General features: G+C 41.0%; 1 protein-coding gene across 2 annotated transcripts; it reads left to right on the top strand.

Annotated features, from left to right (window-relative positions):
• The first annotated feature begins 4,737 nt into the window (after positions 1-4,737).
• On the top strand, positions 4,738-16,770 carry VDAC2 (voltage dependent anion channel 2). 2 transcript variants are annotated; one of them, XM_069019307.1, is made up of 9 exons: positions 4,738-4,771; positions 8,417-8,488; positions 9,464-9,513; positions 11,731-11,883; positions 11,973-12,025; positions 12,461-12,688; positions 13,849-13,999; positions 14,885-14,942; positions 15,738-16,770. In XM_069019307.1, the coding sequence occupies exons 2-9, from the start codon at positions 8,422-8,424 to the stop codon at positions 15,827-15,829; spliced, it is 852 nt and encodes a 283-aa protein (XP_068875408.1). In that variant the 5' UTR covers positions 4,738-4,771; positions 8,417-8,421; the 3' UTR covers positions 15,830-16,770. The 2 variants fall into 2 exon arrangements, with proteins under 2 accessions (XP_068875408.1, XP_068875409.1); XM_069019308.1 differs by lacking the exon at positions 4,738-4,771 and adding an exon at positions 5,301-5,307.
• The last annotated feature ends 990 nt before the right edge of the window (positions 16,771-17,760 follow it).

The following is a 17,760-nucleotide window of genomic DNA, read 5'->3' as shown; positions in this document are numbered from 1 at the left end:
CTATCAGAGTACTCTGAGCACAATAAGGACACCCTGTAAATAATGTTAAAGGTCATGAAGCCAGGGTAGCACATTTTTTTCTCAGGGAGGGATTTGCCTGTGGGCAAGCCATTTTCTATTCCCCCTCTCCAAGCCCCCTTCTGAACATAGTACAAAACTCTTGGGCAAAGTCCTCTGCATGTTCTTCCTCCGTGACTGAGCTTTGCTTTGTTCCCATCAAGGTGTTATTTACAGCATTTAGGCTTAACCCTGGAGTGGCTTCAGTGAGAGACAAGGCCATAAAAACATTGCTCAACACCTTGTGCGCCTGAGTGTCCCTCACTGGTTTAAGCTTTACAATGAGAGAGGCAGCATCGTGGAGGCAACCAAATTCTTTTCAGCAAGGCAAGTAAAGTCTTGGAGGCCTTTTGCTCTGCAGTGTAATTCCTCTGGTATAAAGTGCCCTGGGTTTTCTGAGACATGTAATCCTCATTAAACTTCTTACAAAAAACTTAGATAACTGAAAAATTTGTAACCTCTAATACTAAGTGCCATGCATCCATTTGACACAGTAACTGCTACAGCCTGCACCATGAGCAGAAATGTCAACAATACAGCACAAATGAGTAGCTGTTCTGATATTTATTTCAGGTGAGAACTACTGCACCAATCACTCAAACCTATTGTTCCTCATAAGTGATTTGGAACATATCTCTTTGAGTTTCTCAGTGAGTTTTGCATTAATTATGTTTTGTTTACAGGTCAGCATTTGATTGTATGATTACCCCTCCCTTTCTTGGATTTATCCCCTGCAAGGAATGAAGCCTATTTATGAACGTATTTCAGGGTGTCAGGACACCTGATGGTTTGTAAATCTATCAGGAAGATTAAAAAAGTCTTATTCCTTGAAGATTAAAGAAAAAAGCAAACAAAAAAACCCACCACCCAACAACAACAGAAAAAATCCTAAGGCAATGAAAACTGCAAAAAACCAAAAATTAAGGAAAAAAATATTATCAACCAAATTAAAATTTGGAAGAACAAATAAGTACAGGCTCTTCTGCATGGGGCTGGCTTTTATTTCAGTTTCTTCTTGCTCTTTAACAGAACCTTTTCCACATCCCTCTTATTATTTATTTGGGAATAAGGTACTTTAGTGTTGAACATGTACAAGAAGAGTGTCCAGTGTCTCCACACGCCATAAAAAGAAGGATTGGATTTTTAGTTTGCTTTCCCTGTAGAGCTATGGATAATCACCTTTCATTAGCTATGTACTTGTAAGCTGCTCTGTGTCTCCATTAGTCTTAGGAGGGACTCCAAACAAGTTGGTTCCCTCGTTAACTTTCTCAAATTTGGTTTCTGTTTCTCAGCTCTAAAATCACTGGTTAATATTAGCTGGTGTTCCTCTGAGCTAAGGTATTATCTCTATCAGATTATTTAAATGTGTTAGCTCTGTGTGGACCTGTTTTAAGTGTGTCTTAGAATCTGGTTTAAGTTAAACTTCCTCCTAGTAGTTTAAGCTAAACTGAAAGAAGGTTATTTAAAACTGTTTAGGAAAAAAAAATGGAAAGGCATTAAGTTTTTTGGACTAAAACATCCTGGCAGTATGGGCCTCTGTTGTTGCCCCCTTAGGGCTTTCTAGAGGCCTAATTTGCATAAGGGCAGTTGTAAGGTATCAAACAAAAGTAGACAATCTAATATCCCTGCCTCTGGGATGATGAATTGAGCAATGATTTAGGCAGCACATACCTAAAAGAAACAGTGATACTAACAGGATAAACTTAAATGATACCTCCCTTTCCAATGCAGGGATTTTCTGACTCCAAACAGGCTAGACAGCCATATGTAATTGTTGAATGGATTAGTAATTAGTAATCCTTGCTAGATTTCTCTTCCACAAGCCTGTCTACTTTCCCCTGGAGCCCATATAAACATTTAGCTTCTTGTGTCAGGTAATTCTACTGGATTGCACTCCTTCATAGAAAAAAACCCTTGGCTTTGTTTGTTCTGAACTTGTTTCTTGTTAGCTTCAACTATTTTCCACCCTCTCCACTTTTTAAATCTCTGCTATATCCCCTAAGTCAGCTTGTTTCAGAATGAGGAGTCCTAAATCACTTAGCTGTTTATTGCTAGACCTTTGGTAAGGCTTCTCCACTGAAACTTCAACTTGAAGGTCTGCATCTGGAGGGGAGAGCAAACAATGACTGCAGGCTTATGCCAAAAGTAAACGTCAGTTATCTAAACTGTTGGGTGGGCACTAGTACGTACTGTAGCCACTTGCTCTCTTTTTGTTGCTCACATACACTACTTCAGTCACTGTGATTATAAATTGTGGAGAGAGAAGCAGAGTTTGTGTTCAAATGGCAGTAAACTTATAGTGACCTGTGGGTTGTTTTTTTCCAAGTGGTACCAGTAAAACATGTGACTCTGATGTCAGTTATACATAAATATGGCTGTATGCATACAAAATGGTAACAGTTCAACTGCAACTGGCCCAAAAACCTGAGAACTGCTGAACTTTCAATAGAAAACCAGCCCATTCAGAGGGAGTGCACCTACATAGGAGGTGTGTACACTGAATGGTATGAGGAGATCACTTAGAAGAAAGGTCCAGAGTGATTCAGAAGGTTTGCTATGGCAGGTCTGAAGCTGTGCGTTTTTGGTGTTCTAAGCTTTAGAAGATATGCTGAGAGAAATAAGCAGGGTTGTATGAGGGAGGGGTGGGGGAAGAATGAGTAAAAAACACTGGCAGGCAGAGGCTGTTGCTACAGAAGCCTGGAAGAGTAATGCAGAGGAGTTTGTGTGCCTTTGCCTTGTCTCACAAAGGAAGTTATTCATTGCTTTTTTTGCTCAGGGTGGGGCAGTAATTGCTTTCCTGGATTGCTAACAATAAAGCCAAACCATTACTGAAATATTAAAGGAAAAAAAAAAGGCAGAATGCTGATGTCACCTATAAGCAACTGAACTCTTATTTAGAATGGATTTATAGTACTGGTATGAATAATAAATGCATGTCTTTAAATACTGAGCAACTTTACTTAATCAGACCTCTATTTATTCGTAATGTATATTTCCATGCACAATAAGACACACTGGGTTTCTTTTCCTACTGCTATTTATTTTCTCAGTATGTTGCTTTCTTTCTTGATTCATCAAGACATCTCTATCTGTGGAATGCCTCACTGTCTTATTTGAAACTATCAAAATGAAACATCTCTTGGGTCTTTTGATGTGAAAGCATTGGACTTGCACAAAAAAACCATCTGTTGCTTATCTTTTGATGTAACAAGTAGGTGCTGACTGGCATTATGTTGGGCCTTGCTGCTAATCTGCTCTCTTCTTAATATCCTGGAAAATTACTGTTGTACCATGAGTTCTGGAAAATGAATTGTGCTATGACATATTTTTCATATTACACAAATATAATTTTTATTTGTAAATGAATTTTAACTTTCTTGAGGAATTCGAGATCATGTCATAATCCAAGCAAGGAGGGAAGAGTATGAATTTTAGAAATGGCTATCATGCAGTTCCTTGGCCTAGCAATGGTCTGCATTGGTGACTTGGCAATTCCTCCTGCAGAGCTGTGCAGTGGCTGCCGCACAACAGTCTTGTGACTGTGTTCTCCGGGTATGATTTATGGTCAGACAGCACTGTCTAGGAATGGTTTCTGAGGGTTATTGCTTCTCTTGGCCTGAGATACGCTGTGTTCTTCTGTGGGGTGTCTGTGGGGGTGACTGGAAGAGGTAAAAACGGAGCTTAGCTAATTCGAAAGTCTGTGGCAACTTGTCTGCAGGAGGCACCAAACCTTCCTAGATGGAGTCCTACTGCCAGACCAGCAATGGGACAGCCGTCCTGCGGAATGGCACTGCCCGTCTGTGGGACAGCCGTCCTGCGGGGTGCCCCTGCGTGTCTGTGGCTTTCGGGTAGCAGCAGCAGAGCATGTGAGGTGTGATGTGTTCAGTGGCAGTGGGACAGCCAAGGCGAGCATCCCTGCGGAGCGACGCTGGGCACTGCGTCATGGCCCCGTGCTCCGCGGCCGCTGTTCCCTGTAGGAAGGAAAAGGCTTCCTGGAGGCTGTAAGGAACAGCGGCTGCTCCCGGCAAGCGCCATCCGCACAAACGCCCCCGGCTGCGGGGCTGGTCTCCGCGGCTGGCCCCAGCTGAAGGGCTTCTCCAGTCCGTGTGCCAGGACGGGAGGCGGGTGTGCCCTGGGAGGGTGACTGGTAGTTTCCCTAGAAGGGCAGCGGCGCATGAATCCTGCTCTATGTGCACTCGAGGGCCGCTCGCCCCAGAGAGGAGCGTTCCCCTGCACGCCTCAAGGCGGAAGCCTCCCGGGCGCGGCTGCTGCGGCCCGTAAGGAGCCTCTCCTGCCCCGCGGGCGAACCCGACGCCTCTGCCCCCCCTGCGCACAGCGGCCCCGGCCGGCCTCGCCCCTTCGCAGGCCCCGCCCTCCCGCAGGCCCCCGCCGCCGCCGGGGCTGCCCGTCCGAGCGCCTGCCGGGCCGCGGCGCCCCCGTCCGGCTCCTCGCTCGGGGCCGCGGCGCCGCCCGCCGCTGCCGAGCTCTGGGCCGCGGCTGCCGGCGCCTCCCGCCGGGCGGGTGGTGGCGCGGCGCAGCGGGCGGGGCAGGCGCCGGGCGGGGCGGCCCCGGCGTACCGGGGTCCTGCGCGGCGGCAGCGGCGGGCGGGCGGATCGGTGTCTCCTTCACTTCGCCCTCCAGTGCCCGCGGCTGTAGCAGCGCGGCCTCTGCACGGCCCCACCCGCCCGCGACCGGCTCCGTCCGCGACACGCAGGTGCCGGCCCCGGCCGCGACCGGCCCCGCGGGGCAAGAGGGGTGCGGGCGGGGCTCGCCCGGCGGCGAGCGGGTTTGGGGCCGCGTGGGCCGGGGGTGGCGGGGCCGCGGGCGCGTCCCTGCGCTCCCGGGTTCGGCGGGGCGGGCGGGGGACTCTCCGTGTGCGCTGCCCCCGCGGCCCCGTGGCCGCTCTCGGGTGCGCGAGGCGCGGCGGGGCGGGAGGGTCAGGCCGGGATGCCCAAGATGGCCGCGCCGAGCGGGTCGGTTCACCTTGCGGCGGGGCGGGCGGCGCGCCTGGCGCTGGGCCTGGGGCCGCCGCTCGGCCCGGCCCTGCCCTGCCCGGGCTGCGGCCGCATCCCCGCTCTCCACTTCGCTGCCCTTCCTTCTGGGAGGCGCTGCTTTACTACCCCTGCCTTCGCTTCCTGAGCCTGTAGTCCGTTTCCAGACCTTGCCTTTTTAGTTTCTGCATTGGCTTGGCCAGTATTAGTCTTGCGTGTCCACCTCCGATCTGTGAGTAGGGAGAGAGTTAATGCAAGGGTAAGGAGGTGGCTTTTTTTCTTTTTAAGCTCTGTGTATCAACGTGAGCCTGAAGGTCACCGTGTGTCCGATGTATTTTAACTTAATTAATTAGCTTAATTTTTAAATAATAGCAGTTTTTTCTGTTGTTATTGGTTGGGATACTAGGATAATTTCGGCGTAGTTGTTGCTGCTTTTTAATTATTTTTTTTTTTTTTATTATGACCTGATCTGGGTTGTAGCTTGTTCTTGAATATCTTGAGATCTTTGTTAGAAATCTTAATAGAGGTCTGTGGCATTCTGTAATTGGGGGCGTGAGAGTTTTGAAATACTTCCTCCAAGGAAAACTGTGATGTAGTAATTCCAATAACGTTAATACATTGTTCAGTTATTGAGGTGATCGGTTTTTTTTTTTAATCACAGAAGAAAGCATGATTGTGACTGTTGAGTAACAGATTAATTAATTTTCTTTTTTTTTTTTTGGTCACGGTGGCATGAAGCAAAGATTAAGGTGGAGCTCTCACTTGGTTCAAGTATATTCTGTATTTCCAGTCAATTATTTTGCAGTTTTTACAACAAACCTGTAGTTGCTAAGTGGGACTTATAGTTTAGTCACTTCTAATTAGTTTTTAAGTGGAAAAATAGGGTTGAAGAAAATTACTTGTGATTATAAGAATTTGCAAACCGAGATAACATTGGAGGACACGGGACTGATTTTTTTATGGCTCTGTTTTCATTTAATGAGCATTCTGATGATGACACTGATTTATCAGGTATTCGGTATATCTGAAATTAACTCTTGGTTTTCTGTTTTGTCCTCATCCATCCCTGTCAGTTTTATAGTATAGTATTAGAACAGCAGTGTGACAGTTGTACTTTCTTCCAACATTTTATTACAAAACTTGCATCTGTAGGCTGGAATGTCTGACAAATACCGGCTGGTTTCCCTGAAGCAGTAAGGATGCTTAACTAGGCCAGATTAAATGGCAACATCCTTTTTACTGTAATAATCCTCTGAATTTTGACACAGATACAAGTTTGTTAACTTCTCAAGACATTTTTGCTTAGCGTAAATCTCTTGTCTGTATTGGTTGTCTAGCCAGTTTGGAAACATTGAAAACAAAAGGGAAAAATTCAATTTATTTTCACTGTAAAAGCATGTCTGTGCAGAAGGCTAATATGAAATTTCAAAACTAGAAATTATTATTCTTCTGAAGATGCTAGTTAGAGGTGAGATCTGTTCATTAAAGGAAACATGTAGCTAAACCTTCTTTGTAATATTTTAAACTGCTAAAGAATTGTACAGTTGCTGTACGGCAGAAATTTACAGGCGAGAGGTCTCACTCTCCCTTGTAATTTGATCTCTCACCTGCTTCTTTTTATGGAATAAATAATAGGAATCATTTAATGGCTTGTCACTGGGATTAAGGTCTGTTGTTCTGTAGACTTGAACTTGGGCTAAGTCTCTTCAAACTTCAGATGCTCTAAGCCATTTTTATGTCTCTTTAAAAAAAAAAAAAAGTTTAGCTTAACTCCCTGGAAAACCAGACTTGTCCTTGAGCAAGTGATAGATATCTTGATATAATGACCTGGTTGTAGAGTTTAGACATCTTCGCTAAAGAAGTTTTTCTGAATTTGTGTGTATGTGTGTGAAACTGAGTGTAAATACTGTTTCTCAGAGGAGGTTGAAATTATCCTCTTAGGGCAGTAGGGAGCTGAAGTAGGGTGCTCTGGTAAACTGCATTATGAGTTGTACAAGGATAAGAAACAGTCTTGTGCCTTCCCATTGATTGCTAAAATAGTTTGGTTTTTCTTTTTAATAGTAGCAGTTCATACAGTTTGGCTATATATGGCAGGTGTAATTAGGGTTTGGAAGTTAACATGTGAGAACACTGCACTTGTTATTTTTCAAGTTCTAAAGATAATGTTTTCATTTACTTAAAAAGAAAAATAAAATCAATCCACCACACAAAAGCAAGATAAAAAGTCAATTATGTTAATCTGACTCTGCCTGCTAAACAAATGTGACCAATCAGTTTGAGAAGATAAGATTTTTGTTTGCTTGTGCTTAGCCTTTTCATTGCCTTGTCTAGTTAGTTTTGTTGTTCCCCCCATCCCTTCTTCCCCTTTTCACAGCATGGGGGGGAGTTACTAATATGCTCTGTTTTCTGTATTTCTCAACTTTAAAATACAGGGCCTCTGTAACAGCAGCCTCTTGCTGTTGAAATCATGGGAAAACAGTCTTTCAAGAAGGGTACAGATACACTCTTATCTTCCCAGGGAGGAGAGTGAGATACGGGCCTGGGTGAGACCTTAGCCTGGTGTCTGTCCATGGGGCCAGAGAGGCTGGGCCATAGCTCATCTGCAGTGACAGGTTCTTTAACAGTAGGGTTGCCAGAGGCTCCCTGTCTGAGAAGGGGATTTGTAAAGAGATCTCTTCTCACAGACCCCGCACTCCTACTTGGATGTTTTAAACTAACAGGACAACCTCCCAAACTTAAACTCTTGTATGTTATCAGATTGATTGCTGGTTAATGGTGTTACATGTTATTTTTTACATTGTATGTCTGCCATCTAAAATATGGGGCAAAAATGATGTTGGAGAGCAGATATAATCTCTTTTTACATTTTTGAAAATCAAACCTTGTCGGTACTTTCAGGTAGTTTTCATAAGCACGTGTCAAATTTGACTTTGTAGAACTTCAGGGAATAACTGTCTGCATTACAGGTGTTTAGATTTCCAGTGTCCAGGTTTTTGGCAGTAACTATGCCAACTCTGGAAATGTGAGTTATTTGTTAATTTCTGGTAATGAAAGTTGTATGGAGAAATCTACCTGAAAAATTACAAACTGGGTGGTCTTGTAATGCCTTTTCTCTGCAATGCCTCTTCTCTGCCTAAGCCAAGAAAACATCCTGTGTTCAGTGACCTTCATGGAAAATCTAGGTGTTTCATGGAATACTGTAGTATTGTATCTATTAATTATAGGTATGTAATTATATCAATTTTATCTATTAATTGCCTTTATGTAGATTAATCAGTCTTAAAGACTATCTTGAAAGAATTGGGGTAGCATTTTTTCATGTGTGCAGTGGTAAAAGGTTCATTATTAATTAGCCCCTTACCTTTCAGCTCCAATGGCGATTCCTCCATCATATGTAGACCTTGGCAAACCTGCCAGAGATATCTTCAATAAAGGATATGGTAAGAATAGTGCCTTTTATAAGTGGTGTTTGAGGTGCAACAATGAATTGCCTTTTTAAGTCTGTATGGAAAATCAAATGATCAAATACCAGTGTTTTTGGGGAGGAGGAAGGTGTGCTGTGTTTATATCTTTACTGCCAACTAACAGATCGTTGAAGGCTTTTTGTGGGCTGTTTTGATGTGAAGGTTATTAAATCTTACTGCTCAAGCCACATAGATGTCAGAGGTGTGCAAGTATGAAAGAATGTAAGCAGCAAGTGTAGTTTAACTTAGGAGCACACTTTGTTTACTGGTCTGTCTGTGCCACAACATTTGTTGATACAGAAAGGGTTATATACCAGTGTAGTGTTGTAGCCTTTTTTGGACTAGAAAGAGGAATGGCTATTGGGATAAAGAATCCTTCCACATCTTAAAATGTGTTAATACCAGACAGCTGCATAGTTAAATCATTCTTTTTCACAGAGCTGTTTCTTTCTGGTCTTTGGAAAAGTGTGGGCTTTTTTTCACCAAGACTGTTGCTCACCTCTCTGGATAACAATGTGAACTGACACTCCCATAAAACCTACTTATATTATTACAGTTCCAGTGGTTGTGTATTTTTTTACTTTGAGATATTTTGTCTTGGTGCTAAAAGAGGCATGTTATGCGTTGGGATAGCTCTTTAAAAGGCATTGACTATAAAAACTATTCCATTCCAGGAACAGAAAATAATGTATTTCCTCTTGGAAGCATCATTCGGTAGTTAAATGTACTCGTGTAGAACTGAGAGGCACTTCCCTGCCTTGTTTTGGAGAGGCCTCCTTTACCTGCTGAGGCATCTAAAAGTTTAGTGTTGCTGAAGTCAGTCTGTAGCTGTTTATACATGTGTATATATGTGGGACACTGGTGAGACTGCCTTGAAAGACCAGCTTATTGAAAAATGTGCAGGGCCTTAGTTAAGGCCTAATCATCTAACTTTGACTTCTCTTTGTTAAGGTTTTGGATTGGTGAAACTGGATGTGAAAACAAAATCTGCAAGTGGAGTGGTGAGTTTAAGTAAATTTAATTAATTATATTTTTTTCTAGCTATGTTCTGATACTTAGTTAAAAAGAACACTTTTCAGATGCTGTTAAGTATTTTATAGGTTATATGAATGACAAATTTCTGGTGTAAGAGAATTTCAGAAGCCCCTAAAGATCTGAATGTATCAGGAATATTGTCTTGTTCAGTAATCTTTGTATAATAAAAGGGTTTGTTAATTGTCCCTGGTCTTATGTGTGAAGGTGAACAAATAAAGTATTTTAATATACCAGTTATAGTAGACAGATTTTATTTCTGAAGTATCTTGTGATACTGTTTGGTGGAAGTTTCTGTGATCTTGGTTTTGGTATGAAGTAGTTGGCATTGAATAAGCATATTGAATCTTTGGCTCCTCTGGGTATTAAAGCGTTGCAATAGTGTTCCGTGCAAGATGTCTTGGTCATGCAAGCAGTGCCCCCTGTAACTTTTATCTATTTCTAGAGCAGACTTTGCAAGATACAAAGGGAGATTTATTTTTTTTCCTCCCCATAACTGGAGCCTGAGCAGTGTACCTTGCTGTTAGAAACAAGGTTCGTGGGTTATATGCTCTGTTTTTTTTCTAGAAGTCTGTATCCCAACAGAAAAACAGTTTGCAAGAGCCCTATTACAGAGGTAGTTGTTCTTACCTTAGCTTGTTTCTTTGGAGGACTACCAGTTACGCTGGTAAAATTCTCTGAAAAATCCAAGCCCTAATGGGAATCCTGTATTAGTTATAAGCCGTCCTTCCCAGGAGGAGAAACTGCTGGCATATATGTACTACAGATGTTTTAAGGCAGAGGTAAGAGATAATATACTATTTTGCTTCTCCTGAAGCTGTTGCTGCAATGGTTACAGTCACATAGACCCTTTGCAGTAGGAATAGCACAAAGCAAGAGGTTAAAGCTGAAGGTATTTGTGTAGTTCCCATCCCTTGCCAAGAAATAGACCTACTAGAATTATGCAACTGTGTATGGTGTAGTGGGTCACTAACAGAATACAAGTAAATGTCTTGGACATGGTTGAATTTGATCAGCCACCATTAAAGAACTGTCGGGGCTTTTGCTGTAAGAGCGCTTAAGGACTTGTGATTTCAAATCTGTGTTTCCCTCTGGAGAAGGTGAGTGTGAGAAGTCTGTTTGAAAAGAAGTTGTGCATGGAGGAAGACAGAGATCAAAATGTTTATTTAAATGTTTTAAAAAGTTGAAATAATGAACTTCTTAAATCATAAAGGAAATAGTACTGGGAAAGAGCTCTTCCACTGGAAAGAGCTCTTTAACATGTATTTGCAAACATGGCTTCCACTTCTAATTGCCTTCAGTTTTTGAATAGTGGTACACAGAAACTATTCATTCTGTTCTTTGTGAGAATGCAAATAGAGAGAGACATCAGTGATTACTTCTTTTAATAAAGAAATGTAAGTGATACTGTTGACTTCTAAGTACTTTCAAGAGTTCCAGGTAAGATCATACCATACTATAAACCCAGACTGTTTGCTTAGCTCTCCCACTTCAAACATGAATGTTATTTTCTGTGTCATGGAACCAAAGTGCCAGGGGATTAGGAATTTTACAGGTGTCAGTAAAACATGTCTGCCTATGGCTGGTGTGAAAGGCTAGTGCATTGGGTAGACTAAGAACTCTCTTTAAGAAACAATTAAAAACCCAAACCAAACAAAAAACCAAAGCACCCACCCCATCCCTAATTTGAAAAATGATGCAATTCTATGACATTTTACAGTTGCACATTATTTATCTTCAGGGATGGTTGACAAGAATAATGAAAATACATATGTGATCCTTAAAGAATTTTACTGGCGTTGCATTGTGTGCCTTAGAGTGTTCTTGGCTCTTGGTTTGATTTTTTAGCTTTTCATCGGGAGTATTAAACTGAACCTTACATTTCAAGAACTTGCTTCTGCTTTAGAGAAGGATCCTTATAGTGGCTACTGTCTTGCTTTGGAGTTAGGTTGCCACCCTGTACATTTTGTAGGGGTGGCAGGAACACTGCAGTTGAGATGGGGATTGGGGGGAGGCTCCATGTGGGCATGAGTCATTAGTTCTTGGCTATGCTATTCTCCCTTCTCCCCCTGCAAGTTGTCTACTGATTTTAAATTTTTTCCGTCAATTTTTCCGTCTTAGTGCTTGCTGAAGGAAACACTCTGTGTAATGCTTTCAGGATGACATGTATCTTCTGTGCATTTTAGGAATTCACAACATCTGGTTCATCGAACACAGACACTGGAAAAGTGAATGGGAGCTTGGAGACCAAATACAAGTGGGCTGAGTATGGTCTGACTTTCACAGAAAAATGGAACACAGATAACACTCTGGGAACAGAAATTGCAATTGAAGATCAGGTAATAGATTAGGAGAATATTTATTTGCTTTACTTCTGTGTAAGAACTGAATTTATAGCTTTATCTTTTCTTCTCCACCCTTCAATTAGATTGCCAAAGGCTTGAAGTTGACATTTGATACAACTTTCTCACCAAATACAGGGTAAGAATGGTTAATGTTTTTACCTTAGGGAGTAGCAACACCCATGGTCTGTTGATCTGGTCTGTGGTATTGACAGAGCTGTTTGTATGGTTTGCTATTGATCCAGCTTAGCAAGTCCCAACGCTATAGGCTCTTTACCACCACATCACTATGGGGTTAGTATTGCACATTTCACAACTTTGCTTATTTTATGGGATAGAAATACCTGTAAGATTGCAGGAGACGTGCAACTGCTGCTACATTAATCAGAAAGTGCCTGTTTGCAGTAGCCCTGTGTGCTCTGGATGGGCTGGCTGTACTTTTGCCTGGTCCAGGGGATGGGATGCATGTGCAAGGCATTTAGATACATTGTGTAGAGGCATAGGACTTGAATTGGGCAGATCATTGAGGAGGATTATGTATGCTTTTCTTAAGATAACTCTTTCTCTGTTTCAGAAAGAAAAGCGGTAAAATTAAGTCAGCTTATAAACGTGAATGCGTAAACCTAGGTTGCGATGTTGACTTCGATTTTGCCGGACCTGCAATCCATGGTTCAGCTGTCTTTGGTTTTGAAGGCTGGCTTGCTGGTTATCAGATGACTTTTGATAGTGCCAAATCAAAATTGACAAGAAATAATTTCTCTGTGGGTTACAAGACTGGAGACTTCCAACTGCACACTAATGTGTAAGTACTGAAAACTTCTCCGGCTTTCCAGAAGCAGGCTTTCTTTACCTTTCCTTCTAGTTAAAATACAAATGCTTGAAATACCAAGAGGTGCTTACAAGGCTATTAATGGAGCGTGTTTTTCAATAGGAAACTCTAAATAAATGTAAATGATACTTTGTATCTTTTTCAAAACAGTCAACACCTGTGACTGCTTAGCACTTGCAGCATAACGCGTGATGCAGCTTGCTAAATACTGAAGTACATGCAAATTGGAAGTGCAGTTCAGTTATGCAGAACTGATCATAATGCTTTTTCTGGCTATCCCATTATATTGAATTGTATCAGATTGTAATTTAAGGGCAGTAGATTTGTTAGAAGTAGTAGTTAGTGTTGCACTAATGCTGTAGTAGTTTCTGGAGCAAGACTAGATCTTTGCTTTTGGACTTTTTGTGGAGGTTCATCTTCTTGCCTGTCAGGGATGAAGAGTGCATGAAACAGTATAACTAAACAAGTGTAAGGCATCTTGTTTATGAACTTTCTTCAGACTTCTGCCTTTAGATCTTCAGAGCAATCTGATCAAAGCCTACTGAAAAACATGTTGTTTTCAATCCAAATTAATAAAATTGGTGGAGTTCTAGTGCATTTAGATAGTTAAAAGTTTTTGCTTTTGAAGGGAAGCAAGGGGATTGTATCTGAATTCGTGGAAATTGAAGAATATAGGAGAAAATGACAAAATATTTTATAGTCTGGACTGGAAGAATTCTATTTCAATTTACTAATGTAAAACATTGTGACAGATTTTTGAAAGGTCATCCAGTTCTTCAGCAGTTTACATACTCAATGATCCCATAATTCAGAATGCCCATTTTGTAACCGTTAACATATCTGTCAGTTTTGTAAGGATGTGATCTGGAATTTTGTTCCAAGGACTTTGTTTGACAATTAACATGAGAATTAGCTGTAGCATTCTGAAATACCTTTTTTATTTCCATGAATTACTGCAGTTTAATTTTGCCCTGAAGCCTTTGTTCATCTCCCCTCTCTTGTCAAAAAATGGGAAGCAACTCAAAGTTTTGAAATTCTTACTTGAATAAAAATCTGAAGTATTAAAATAAAAGGGGGGAAAAAAGGAGGGGATTATGCAGATAGGAAACTAATTTTTCTCTTAATTTGTGCAGCAATGATGGTTCCGAATTTGGTGGGTCAATTTACCAAAAAGTGAGTGACTGTCTTGAAACTGCTGTAAACCTGGCTTGGACAGCAGGTAGCAACAGCACTCGCTTTGGCATTGCAGCTAAATACAAGTTGGATTCCACTGCTTCTATCTCAGTAAGTATGGCTGTAACCTGAAGGGTTGTGCAAAGTATAGTGTATTTTCAGTTTCTGTGAGTCCGTGTGTTATTAGTACAAAATAGACTGGGAGGCCTTGTAGGAATTACTCTTACAGTCCAGGCAATTATAATTAAACCAGCAGTATTTAAATTCTGTAATGTTGCTTACAGCAAAGTCTCATAGAATCTGGCTGTCAAATATGCTTATGTTAGAGATCCTACTGTATTTATTAAAAGAAAAACACAATTGTCAAAAAACCTTCATGTCTGGTTCTGTAAGTTTACAGAAAATTTTTTACGCCAGTTTTTGAGAGCTCTGTCAGATTCTCATGGTAAGAACTCTGGCAATACCGGTTAAAAGTTGATCAGCAGAAAAGTTTCCTGTATGTTACAAAGTTGGAATCATCCTGTTGATGAAGTGATGCAAAGTGACATAAATAATTTTGTACATATTGTTTACGATGATAATATGAAATGTTTGCTGCATGACTGATTGGACTTGCAAGATACTAATTCTTCTAATATGATACTAATACTAATATGAACATGTAGGATTCTTCTGATGTGGCATTTTTTTGGGACACTGGTGGTGGATGGCTCTGCCTTCTGCAAAGGGGGAAGTGGTGAAGTTCACCTGCAAAACCACATTCCAGTAACAGTTCTCCCTGCCCTTACATTCCCTCTGCTCTTAAATATGTTACTGCTTCCGCTGTAAGTTGAGGGACGAGGGCATAGCTGGAAGGAGAGAATTCAGGAAGTACAGGGGTACTGAAAGAACAGTAAAATTTGGTTTAACTGATAATGGCAGTGTTGCTGTGGTTCTGAATGGTAACAAATAACTAATCAGTTACAACATTTCAGTTGTTTGGTTTTTTTTTTTAAGGCAAAAGTGAACAATTCTAGTCTAGTTGGAGTGGGTTACACCCAGACCCTGAGGCCAGGTAAGAGCTATCATGTGAATTATGTTATATATATCTTCTATGCATCCTAAAGAAAATAATTGAGATATCTGCATTTATGTGCAACTATTTTCCTTCAGAATATTTTTTCTTTGAAGGCTAAGTAGATGTTTTACAGTAGCTTCAGTCGTACATCAAACTTTTATCTAAACAAGACAAACTCTATCTAATGGTATTAATGCATTATATTCTTCACTGATCTGTGCAGGAGTGGACTGTATTATGTTTGACAGCTTAGCTTTTGGCCAGGCAAAGCATTGCTTTGTCCAATTATACCATGTTGAATGATAGCAGGTCTTCAAATTATGATTGTCAAAACCCCACACTTCCTGCTTTTCATATTTAGTAAAAAAACCCTCCAGAACTTAACTTGTTCTGCTTAAATATGAAAGCACCTGTTAAGGCTATATTACCACTGGTTAGTTCCTTATTTGAAAACCGGTAAAAATCCTAATTTCATTCTATCCCTTTATAGGTAGGAGTGTCTGTGTATGCACGGTGTTCCTCCTCCTTTGCATGTCTTAATGTAGTAGAGGAGAACTCTTGTGTATTTTGCAATTAGAGACTTCTTGTATTGACTTCATAACTGTTTACAAAAATCATATAGCTTTCTTCACATGAGTGACTTTCAGCAGATTGCATGGGTAAATGTATTCTCCTCTAAAAATCTTTAGAGGAAAGTAATTGTATAGAAAGAGAGGGACTTGTAATGACAGAGGTTGAGTTGCATGAAAGCTACTGTGTGTGTTGTAAACATGCTGCTTAAAAATCTTACAGGTGTGAAGCTTACACTGTCCGCCCTGATAGATGGAAAGAGCATCAATGCTGGTGGCCATAAACTTGGTCTTGGCCTGGAATTGGAGGCTTGAAAAGGTGAAGAAACTGCTGCAGAGAAGGGATATCAGAAGAATTTGGCCTTAAAATGTATTTTCAATGTGACCAGCAGGCTTTTTTTTCCAGGAAGGATGACCTAGAACAAGAGCTGTATTTGAAGTATTTAGACAGTTACTTGTTAGCTGGTTTCTAGTTAAATTGGTTACCCATCTAGTTAAAATTCTGCATTAGTGCAGTCACTTAAACATTATTTAAATGTATTTAACTGTTTAATGCGCTACCCACAAATAATGAAATAGACATTTATGAAAACTGTACAATTGTGTGCATGTTTGTTTTTATGTTTCTTTTAACATTCGATATTGCCATTGAATGAAAAATGGATCACTGGATGTTTTGAAATGAGGTCAACAATTTTGTTGAATGACCTGAGCTAGAAATACGTTTGGTATCCCAAGACAAATTATGAATAAAACAAGTACACACACATACTTGTGCCTCAGATATTTTAAGAGTGAAGATAGGAGGGTAGTGCTCAGTTAAGTTTTAACTTTAAGTAATCCAAGAAGTAGTGCTCTGTACCTTTGTGCAATTAAGGACCCCCACCCATGACAATACTGAATATAGGTGAACAGTTGGATTCCTCAAGCAAATGGAATGTGCTTTTCTGTCAGGTAAGGTTTGTGACAACACAGTGGTTCAATTCCCCCTGTGATCCACAGGCGAGATATACTGTGGTCCTAGTTGGCCTCCTGATGCAAAAAGTGCAGATCGATGTACTTGGCACACTGAGACATTTAAGAAATGTTCCTTGAAAAACCTCACCACAAACACCTTTTGCTTATATTTGTATGAAGTGAGATGTATCTCTGCAATTGAATGTAACAGTGTAATGGTATAACAGCCTGCTTATCCCAACTGCTGTGAGAGGTTTCTGCTTAAAATGACTGAAATAAAGACAATTTTAAATGGAGAATGAGGAAAATGCATCTGATCTTGCTTTCCCTTTAACTAATAAATCTTGGCAGATACCCATTTTAAGTCCAGAAACTTGCAGAATAATGGGAAAAACTCATGTTTTTCCAGGATAATAATAATAGAGAATAGAAGTATGAGGGATATTTGGTCTGTGAACCCAATATCCCTTAAGGCTGAACTAGGTGTAAATGTTTTTAATGTGGAATATATTAAATACATGTAGTTGCACTGGTTACATTTAAGAGTTGGGATTTACTGAGCTTGGGGGAATGCCTGGAGCCTACTTCTTGAGACACTCTCATAGCTGAGAAGGGCGTCTTGATACTTAGTCTTGCAGTCAGTGATTCACAGCAGCTTCCTTCATAGTGCAGGTGGCTGGTTTATGATTAGGAAGCATTCTCTGGTTTAAAAGTATTATCAGTTGACACTGGATTAAAATTAATGCCCATAAAAGTCTCAGTGATTTCCTTGAGGTCTTGTTCCATCCCGCATTGTTGCCCTCAGACTGAAATTCTCACGTGAAGCACTCTGGTATGAACCACCTGTGTTTAGGCTTTAGCTGTGGAGTAGCTGAGCTACCTTTGCAGAAGGCAGCAGTGCTTAAGCCTCCAGCTCAGGCTCTTAAGCAGGCTTGCTAGTGTGTTTGACTAGCTTTCTTACATGATAGCAAAGCATTTGTGCTTTGGATTACCTTTATTGCTGTTGTCACTAAATGCCCTTGTCTGAGTCATATTTCTACTCCTTGATGGTGGAAGAAGCATGTAAGGTGCAATTCATTGCTGTCATTGCATGTTAAGGTCTGTAGTATGAATTTTTAGTTTGAGGTGGTTTTATGTGCTAGACCACTTAAAAGCTAGAGACCATGCAGCCAGACATTGAATTTTTTATATGTGTTCCCTTTTCAGTATAATCCTCTTTGGTGCCTCACAAAGAGTGTCTGGGCTTCTGATACAAAAACCACAAAAAGAAAAAAATCTAAACCTTAAAA

The sequence above is a fragment of the Aphelocoma coerulescens genome, chromosome 6, assembly GCF_041296385.1.
Source record: "Aphelocoma coerulescens isolate FSJ_1873_10779 chromosome 6, UR_Acoe_1.0, whole genome shotgun sequence".
Classification (NCBI taxonomy): Eukaryota; Metazoa; Chordata; class Aves; order Passeriformes; family Corvidae; genus Aphelocoma; species Aphelocoma coerulescens.
Note: the sequence above shows the minus strand (reverse complement) of the source record. Positions and strands in the feature narration are given on the sequence as shown.

Excerpts from the sequence above, each read along its gene's own strand:
- VDAC2 (XM_069019307.1), top strand. The coding sequence starts at position 8,422 with ATGGCGATTCCTCCATCATATGTAGACCTTGGCAAACCTGCCAGAGAT. Across the intron at positions 12,026-12,460 it reads ACTTTCTCACCAAATACAGG|AAAGAAAAGCGGTAAAATTA; the intron begins GTAAGAATGGTT and ends TCTCTGTTTCAG. Across the intron at positions 14,943-15,737 it reads CACCCAGACCCTGAGGCCAG|GTGTGAAGCTTACACTGTCC; the intron begins GTAAGAGCTATC and ends AAAATCTTACAG.